General features: G+C 52.4%; 1 protein-coding gene across 3 annotated transcripts in view; it reads right to left on the reverse strand.

Moving 5' to 3' along the window:
* LOC140395067 (CREB-regulated transcription coactivator 1-like) overlaps positions 1-6,806 on the reverse strand; it is an 84,463-nt gene extending 77,657 nt beyond the window's left edge. For all 3 annotated transcript variants that reach the window (XM_072482430.1, XM_072482431.1, XM_072482429.1), the window contains exon 1: positions 6,647-6,806. In XM_072482430.1, the coding sequence (XP_072338531.1) occupies positions 6,647-6,772 (126 nt within the window). In that variant the 5' untranslated portion in view covers positions 6,773-6,806. The remainder of the gene's footprint in view (positions 1-6,646) is intronic.
* Positions 6,807-9,694: the final 2,888 nt, after the last annotated feature.

Below are 9,694 nucleotides of genomic sequence, written 5' to 3' on the forward strand. Positions count from 1 at the left end.
GCTCCAGAGGGATCAAGGACATTTAGCTCTGGCTCGAGATAAGGAATGAAAAAGATGCAATAACATTGAATGGTGTAGTATATCGATCAGCAACAAGTAGAAGGGATGTAGAGAAACAAACTTGCAAAGAAATTTCAGACAGGTGCAAATGTTATTGAGTAACTATAATGGGGGACTTAAATTATCCAAATCTACACTGAGATAGGAATAGTGCAAAGGGACAAGATCAACGAGAGTTCCTCAAGTGTTCAAGTGGGCGGCACGGTAGAACGAGTGGTATTAAGATAGGTGGTAAGAAATTTAGAACGGAGTTAAGGAGAAACTGCGGGCGGGATTCTCCGATTGCTGACGCCGAAATCGTGTTTGCCGATTGGCCGGAGAATACGTTTTTACGCCAAAATCGGGGGCGATGGCGTTTTTCGGATACTCTGCATCCTCAAAAATGGCGCAGTCGCTGAGTACGCCGCACACCGTTGGGACGGCCTCAGGACGTCACCTGAGGCCCTCCTCCGACTTCCCGACGACGTCTGTCGCGTGTCCGCACAGTTCCGGGGACCTCGTGTGGCAGCTGCGGACTGTGTCCAGCGCTGCCACAATCAGGGGGGAGGGGGGCTTTCCACAGGCCGGGGGAGCTGGTGGGGGGTAGGTCCAGGGGTGGCGAAGAGAGTTACAGGGGGACACTATCTGGCAGGCCTAGTCCGTGAGCGGCCGCCACAGGTCACGTCTTTTTCAATGTAAAACTAGACACTTCCTCTGGACATAGCCTCAAAATTGGAGAATCCAGCCCTACTGCTCCCAAAGAGTTATAAATCTGTGTAATTCGCTACCCCAGATTGCGTTGGATGCTGGGACAGTGAGTAAATTTGAGGAGTTAGGCAAATTTTAAATTGGTAATGGGTTGAAGGGTTATGGAGAACAGCTGAACGGTGGAGTTAAGGCCAGGATGAGATCAGCCATGATTGAATGGTGGAGCAGACTTGATGGGCCAAATGGTCTAATTCTGCTCCTATATCTTATGAACCTATGAAAAGAGACTAGCAACTAACATAACAAGGAACCCCAAGGTCTTCTATAAGCACATAAATAGTAAAAAAGCTGGTAAAAGAATAAGGATGATTAGGGATTAAAAAAAGGAGACTTGCATAAAGAGGCAGAAGCAGCAGAAGTATCAAATTAATGCCTTGCATCAGTCTTTACAAAGGGAGAGGATGCTACCCAAGCAGAGCTGAAAGGAGGCCACTGGTACATTCGAGGAATTCACATTTGAAAAGGAGGAGGTGCTAGAAAGGCGATCTTTACTTAAAATTGATAAGGCACCTGGACCTAATGAGATGCATCCAAGGATACGGAGGGATGTGGCAGTGGAAATTTCAGAGGCACTGAGGATCTTCCTTAGATGCGGTAGTGGTGCTGGAGGACAGGAGAACTGCAAATGTTACACCCTTGCTCAAAAGGGGATTAAAGAATAATGCTGGCAACCACGGACCAGTCAGTTTGACTTCAGTAGTCGGGAAACTTGCGGAAACTATAGTTCGGGGCAAAATGAATAGTCTCCTAGACAGGTGCAGGATCATTAAGGAAATCTAGCATTGGTTTCTTAAGGGAAAATGGTGTTTAACTATATTGTTGGGAGTTTTTTGAGGAGATAATACAGAAGGTTGATAAGGGCAATGCTGTTATGTGGTGTATATAGATTTTCAAAAGACATTTGATACAATGCCACACAGCAAACTTGTGAAGAAAATTCTAGCTCATGAAATAAAGGGGAAAGTAGGCACATGGATAAGAAATTCGCTGAGTGACAGGAAATAGGGAGTAGCAGTGGAGTTGCCCATGGGTCAGTTTTGGGACCCTTGCACCTCCTGATATATATTAATGACCTAGGCTGTGGTGTTCAGGAAATGAGTTCAAAATTTGAAGATGACTCAAAGATTGCAAACGTTGTCAACTGTATTGAATTTCTTGCTTTTAATCAATTTAGAGTGCCCAATTCTTTTTTTTCCAATTAAGGGGCAATTTAGCGTGGCCCCGATGCATATCTTTGGGTCGTGGCGGTGAGACCTACGCAGACACGGGGTGAATGTTCAAACTCCACATGGACAGTGACCCGGGGCCGGGATGGAACCAGGGTCCTCGACGTCGTGATGCAGCAGTGCTAGCCACTGCACCGTCCAGTATTGAATTTCAAAAGGACCTAGACATGTCAGTGAATTGGGCAGACAAGTGGCACATGATGTTCAATGCAGAGAAGTGTGAGCTGACACATTTTGGCAGGAGGAATACGGAGATACAGTCTAAACTAAAGGAAGAAATTCTCAATGAGGTGCAGGAACAAAGGGACCTCAGCGTATTGAATGTAGCAGGGCATGTGGAGACAGCAATTAATAAACATATGGTATCTTATTAACAACAGCATTGAGTACAAGAGTGTGGAGGTCATGTTGGACTTGTGTCAGACACTAGTAGGTAGGCCTCAGCAGGAGACCCCAACCAGTTCTGGGCGCCATACTTGAGAAAGGATGTAAAGGCATTGGAGAGAGTCCAAAGGAGATTCACAAGAATGATTCCAGGGATAACGAACTGTGTCTATGAGGATATAGAATGGAGGGGTTGGGATTGTTTTCCTTGGAGAAAAGTTGGCTGAGAGGAGACTTGATAGAGGTATTCAAGGTCCGGAGGGGTATGGACCTGGTAACTAGTGAGAACTGTTCCCACTCGAGTACAAACTAGAGGGCACAAATTGAAACCAATGGGCAACAGAGGTAGAAGTGGTGTGAGGAAAAAAAATTTCACCCAGAGGGTGGTTGGAGTTTGGTTCAATCGATGTATTCAAAAGAAAATTGGATTGCTGTCTGAAAGGAAATAACATACAAGATTCCAGGGATAAGGCAGGGGAGTGGGATTAGGTGGAATGCTCTTTCAGAGAGCCAGTCCAGACTCAATGGGCCGAATGACCTCCTGCACTGCAAATACTTTTTTTATTATTCGTTCATGGGTTAGGCCATTACAGTGGGCATTTAAGAATCAATCACATTGCTGTGGGTCTGGAGTCACATGTTGGCCAGGCCAGGTAAGGGCAGCAGATTTTTGCAGACTTTAGAAGAAGGCAGGTAAATGATGTCACGACACAGATCTGCCATGATCTACTTGAATAGTAGTAAAGAGGCTGAATGGCCCCCTACTGCTCCTGTCGTTCTTCGGGCAATTATCTTAAAATCTGTCGCCTTTGTTAACTGACCCACCTGCAAGCGGAAACAGTTTGTCCTTTGATTGAACAGTTCAAACATACTCTTGTCTATTTCGCTCTCCACATCTATCGCTGCCTATCTTTAAGACTGTTCAAATTAAGCACCTGTTGTACTAGAGACACTCAAAATTAGTTGTTGACACAATTTTGTTTGCTGCTGAAATCCAAGTCGCCATTCAATGTTCTACTGAGAAATGTTGTATTTTCCAAAACGCAAAGCCAAAAGTCCAACTAATGCCTGTTACAAACAAAATCTGTTAACTCGCTGGGTGGCAGGTTTGCACGAAAACAGCACAAGCTTGTTCACTGTCAACAAACTCCACCAACTCATTCAATGACGAGATCTGGGAATCTGTTTACACATCTCGCTATATTCCTCCATCTGGAGATAAAGCAGCCTGTTTCACTCAGCACAATCAAAACAATTACTAAACCAAGAAATCCAAATGCATCAATTGCAATTACTGAGTGACCCAAGTGTTCAATGAGCTTTGAATGTAAAATCTCGAAAATTTATTTTTAATAAGCAGCATAGCTATCAGCACAAAGTGACTCACATATGTTGGCGCGAGTACATTAGAATCTGAGACCCTCGTTAAGCCCTGAATGAAACAGCCCAGAGAAATGGTAACAGCAACTTGTACTCAGATAGCATCGTTAAAGTAGTAAAACATCCCAAGGTGCTGTACAGGAGCGATTGTCAAACACCGCGCCACGTAGAGAGATATTGGGACAGGTGAGCAAAAACTCGATCAAAGATTTTAAGAGGCGTCTTGGAGGAGGTGGGGGGGAGAGGAGTGCGGAGATGATTGGGGAGGGGGGAGAGGATTGAGGAGGGGGGGGGGGGAGAGGATTGAGGAGGGGGGGGGGGGAAGAGGATTGAGATGGGGGGGGGAGAGGATTGAGATGGGGGGGGGGAGAGGATTGAGATGGGGGGGGGGAGAGAGGTTTGAGGAGGGGGAGAGAGGATTGAGGAGGGGGACAGAGGATTGAGGAGGGGGGGAGAGGATTGGGGGGGGAGAGGATTGGGGGGGGGGAGAGGATTGGGGGGGGGAGAGGATTGAGGAGAAGGGGGGAGGATTGAGGAGGGGGGGGGAGAGGATTGAGGAGGGGGGGGGAGAGGATTGAGGAGGGGGGGAAGAGAATTGAGGAGGAGGGGGAGAGAATTGAGGAGGGGGGGGAGAGGATTGAGGCGGGGGAGAGGATTGGGGGGGGAGAGGATTGGGGGGGGAGAGGATTGAGGGGGGGGGGAGAGGATTGAGGGGGGGGGAGAGGATTGAGGGGGGGGGGAAGAGGATTGAGGGGGGGGGGAGAGGATTGGGGGGGGGGAGAGGATTGGGGGGGGGGGGAGAGGATTGGGGGGGGGGAGAGGATTGGGGGGGGGGGAGAGGATTGGGGGGGGGGGAGAGGATTGGGGGGGGGGGAGAGGATTGGGGGGGGGAGAGGATTGGGGGGGGGAGAGGATTGGGGTGGAAGAAGATGGGGGGGGGAGAGGATTGAGGGGGGGGAGAGGATTGAGGGGGGGGAGAGGATTGAGGGGAGGGAGAGGATTGAGGGGAGGGAGAGGATTGAGGGGTGGGGAGAGGATTGAGGGGTGGGGAGAGGATTGAGGGGTGGGGAGAGGATTGAGGGGTGGGGAGAGGATTGAGAGAGGATTGAGGAGGGGGGGAGGATTGAGGAGGGGGGGGGGAGGATTGAGGAGGGGGGGAGGATTGAGGAGGGGGGGGGAGGATTGAGGAGGGTGGGAAGAGGATTGAGGAGGGGGGGAAGAGGATTGAGGAGGGGGGAGAGGATTGAGGAGGGTGGGGGAGAGGATTGAGCGGGGGGGGGGAAGAGGATTGAGGAGGGGGGAAGAGGATTGAGGAGGGGGGGGGGAAGAGGATTGAGATGGGGGGAAGAGGATTGAGATGGGGGGGAAGAGGATTGAGGAGGGGGGGAAGAGGATTGAGGAGGGGGGAAGAGGATTGAGGAGGGGGAAGAGGATTGAGGAGGGGGGGAAGCGGATTGAGATGGGGGGAAGAGGATTGAAGGGGGGAGAGGATTGAAGGGGGGGGGGGTGTGGATTGAAGGGGGTGGATTGAAGGGGGGGAAGAGGATTGAGGGGGGGGGAGTGGATTGAAGGGGGGGGTGAGGATTGAAGGAGGGGGAGTGAATTGAAGGGGGGGGAGAGATGATTGAGGGGGGGGAGAGTTGATTGAAGGGGGGGGTGAGGTTGAAGGGGGGGGAGGATTGAAGGGGGGGGAGGATTGAAGGGGGGGGAGGATTGAAGGGGGGGGAGGATTGAAGGGGGGGAGAGAATTGAAGGGGGGGGAGAGATGATTGAAGGGGGGGAGAGATGATTGAAGGGGGGGGGAGAGATGATTGAAGGGGGGGAGAGGATTGAAGGGGGAGAGGATTGAAGGGGGGGGGGAGGATTGAAGGGGGGGGAGGATTGAAGGGGGGGGAGGATTGAAGGGGGGGGAGGATTGAAGGGGGGGAGAGGATTGAAAGGGGGGGGAAGAGGATTGAAAGGGGGTGGAAGTGGATTGAAAGGGGGGGGGAAGAGGATTGAAAGGGGGGGGGAAGAGGATTGAAAGGGGGGGGGGAAGAGGATTGAAAGGGGGGGGGAAGAGGATTGAAAGGGGGGGGAGTGGATTGAAAGGGGGGGGGGGAGTGGATTGAAAGGGGGGGGGAGTGGATTGAAAGGGGGGGGAGTGGATTGAATGGGGGGGAGAGATGATTGAAGGGGGGGAGAGGATTGAAGGGGAGAGGATTGAAGGGGGGGGAGGATTGAAGGGGGGGGAGGATTGAAGGGGGGGGAGGATTGAAGGGGGGGGAGAGGATTGAAAGGGGGGGGGAAGAGGATTGAAAGGGGGGGGGGAAGAGGATTGAAAGGGGGGGGGGAAGAGGATTGAAAGGGGGGGGGAAGAGGATTGAAAGGGGGGGGGGGAAGAGGATTGAAAGGGGGGGGGGGAAAGAGGATTGAAAGGGGGGGGAGTGGATTGAAAGGGGGGGGGAGTGGATTGAAAGGGGGGGGAGTGGATTGAAAGGGGGGGGGGAGTGGATTGAAAGGGGGGGGGAGTGGATTGAAAGGGGGGGGGAAGAGGATTGAAATGGGGGGAGATTAGGGAGGGAATTCCAAGCTGAGGACCCAACCCCCACAGATGGAGCGAAGGCACTGACTGAACTCTGGGTTTGTGCTGTGATTCCCTCCACAGCCGAATAGATCCCGGGTCGGAGCCGAGGCTTGGCTGCAATTGTCCCCGGCGGCTGAGTACCGTCTGGAGGACAGGACCTGGGCTTGATCACTGCCCCGGGAACATCAGCCTAGGACCCGGACACTGGGCCTAGGCCGCGGGCAGCTGCAGCCGAGCGCCCGGTGACAGGAGCCCCCAGGGCCGGCGGAAGGCGCTGACTCACCCTGGCCGCCCGGGTGATGCTCAGGTCCTTCATCACCTCCTCGAAAGCCGCCGTCTCCTCCGCCTGTTTCTGGGTATGGAGCGCGATCTTCTCGCTGAATTTCCGCGGGTTGTTCGATGCCGCCATTTTCCTGCATCGCCTCCTTCACCCTACGTCATTGCGCTAGTACGCACGCAGCCTTCCCCTGCGTCTGCGCGCGCAACAGGTCCTCTTCCTCCCCCCCCCCCCCCCCCCCCCCCCAAGCACAGGGATAGAGCCTGTCCCCCACCCTGGGGCAGTGCCCTCCCCCCCCCCCCCCCCCCCCCCCCCCCCCCCCCCCCCCCAACACTGGGACAGAGACTGTCCCCCACCCTGGGGCAGTGCCCTCCCCCCCCCCCCCCCTCCCCAACACTGGGACAGAGACTGTCCCCCACCCTGGGGCAGTGCCCCCCCAACACTGGGACAGAGACTGTCCCCCACCCTGGGGCAGTGTGTCCCCCACAACACTGGGACAGAGTCTGTCCTCTCACCCTAGGGGCAGAGTGAATCCCCCCCAACACTGGGGGTCAGAGCCTGTCCTTCCCACCCTGGGGCAGTGTGTCCCCACCACTGCGACAGAGCCCGTCCTCCCAACTCTGGGGCAGTGTGCCCCCACCCACCCCCCGAACACTGGGACAGAGACTGTCTCCCTCCCTGGGGCAGTGTGTCCCCACAACATTGGGGCAGAGTCTGTCCTCTCACCCTGGGGGCAGTGTCCCCAACCCCCACAACACTGGGACAGAGCCTGTCCTCCCCAGCCTGGGGGGCAGTGTGTACCCACCCCAACACTGGGGCAGAGTCTGTCCTCTCACCCTGGGGGCAGTGTCCCCAACCTCCACAACACTGGGACAGAGCCTGTCCTCCCCCAGCCTGGGGGCAGTGTGTACCCACCCCAACACTGGGGCAGAGTCTGTCCTCTCACCCCGGGGGCAGTGTCCCCAACCCCCACAACACTGGGACAGAACCTGTCCTCCCCAGCCTGGGGGCAGTGTGTACCCACCCCAACACTGGGACATAGCCTGTCCTCCCCACCCTGGGCCAGTGTGTCCCCAGCACTGGGGCAGTGTGCCCCCACCCACCCCCCGAACACAGGGACAGAGCACTCAGTATTCTGTGTGGTCTAACAAAGGTTCCATGCCAGGGGCTAAAATGAATGAGGAAATAAAGATGTTACAGGAAACAAAATACTGCAGATACGGCTCAGTGGTTAGCACTGCTTTGTCAGCGCCAGGGACCCAAGTTCGATTCTGACCTCGGATGACTCTATGGAGTTTGCACATTCTCTCCATGTCTGCATGGGGTACTCCAGTTTCCTCCCACAGTTAGGTGGATTGGCCATGCTAAATTTTCCCTTTGTTTTTTCTTAAATAAATTTAGAATACCCAATTCATATTTTCCCAATTAAGGGGAAATTTAGCATGACCAATCAACCTACCCTGCACATCTTTGGATTGTGGGGCGAAACCCACGCAAACACGGGGAGAATGTGCAAACTCCACACTGACGGTGACCCAGAGCCGGGATCGAACCTGGGACCTCGGCGCTGTGAGGCAGCAGTGCTAACCACCATGCTGCCCTAAATTTTCCCCTTCTGTCCAAAGGTTAGGTTGGGTTGCATGGATGGGATCTAGGTAGGGTGCTCTTTCGGAGGGTTGGTGCAGACTCAATGGGCCGAATGGCCTCCTGCCCTGTAGGGATTCTGTGAGATTGGAAGTCAACAAATGTAACACAGCTATTCAAGAAAGGAGAGTAAACAGGCAAATTAACCTGGCATCAATCATCGGGGACAGTGCTGGAATCTATTATTTTTTTAAAGTATCTTTATTTGACAAATTTTCAACATTTTCAAAATACAACACCCAAACAACCCCAAGCAACCCCAAACAAACAAACAAGCAAGATATCCCCCCGCCTCGCCCCTCCCCCAAGAGTCAACGGTAACCAACTCCCGAAAATGCATGACAAACAAACCTCAACAATCGTAGAATCCCTTCTTCAGGGCAGCATGGTAGCATTGTGCTTCACAGCTCCAGGGTCCCAGGTTCGATTCAGGCTTGGGTCACTGTCTGTGTGGAATCTGCACATCCTCCCTGTGTGTGCATGGGTTTCCTCACCCACAGGCAGCATAAAGGTTAGCTCTGCTGCCTCACTGCGCCAGGAACCTGGATTCAATTCCAACCTTGGGTGACTGTATCTGCTGGAATCTATTATTAGGGAAGTCTTAACAATGCACTAACATTTAGCGTGCTTGCTTAAATTGACAATTTTGTTTTAAAGGCTTTTTTACAAACAAGTTTTTCCCCCACAAAATGTGTGCGTCACTGCCTGTGTCAGTATTTACTGCCCATCCCTGAGGGCACTTAAGAGTCAACTGCATTGCTGTGGATCTAGAGTCAGAACAGGTAAGCACAGCAGATTTCCATGCCCAATGGACATTAGTGAACCAGATGGGTTTTTACAACAACCAACAATGGTTTTCCCCCACAAAATGTGTGCGTCACTGGCTGTGTCAGTATTTACTGCCCATCCCTGAGGGCACTTAAGAGTCAACTGCATTGCTGTGGATCTAGAGTCAGAACAGGTAAGCACAGCAGATTTCCATGCCCAAAGGACATTAGTGAACCAGATGGGTTTTTACAACAACAAACAATGGTTTTAACTCCAGGTGTTTATTGAATTCAAATTTCACCATCTGCTGTGGTGGGATCTGAACCCGAGTTCCCAGAGCATTATCCTGGGTCTCTGGATTACTATTCCAGAAACAATACCACTATGCCACTGTCTCCCCATTATTCTGCAACAAACCAACTAGTCATCATTTTGTGTTAACACATTATCAGAAAATGAGCCATATTGATGTCGTTAACCTTTTACAGCAAACTCATTTAATACGGTAACTATGAAATAGGCACTGGCTACTGTTACGTATAGGTAGGGGGTTCATTTAAACAGCCTGATTTCTCCTCTTGCCACCCTTTATAAGTGGTGGTGTATTTCACAATCTCATTTTTGATATGATCGATTTCCTAT

Source organism: Scyliorhinus torazame, chromosome 18 (assembly GCF_047496885.1).
Source record: "Scyliorhinus torazame isolate Kashiwa2021f chromosome 18, sScyTor2.1, whole genome shotgun sequence".
Taxonomy (NCBI): Eukaryota; Metazoa; Chordata; class Chondrichthyes; order Carcharhiniformes; family Scyliorhinidae; genus Scyliorhinus; species Scyliorhinus torazame.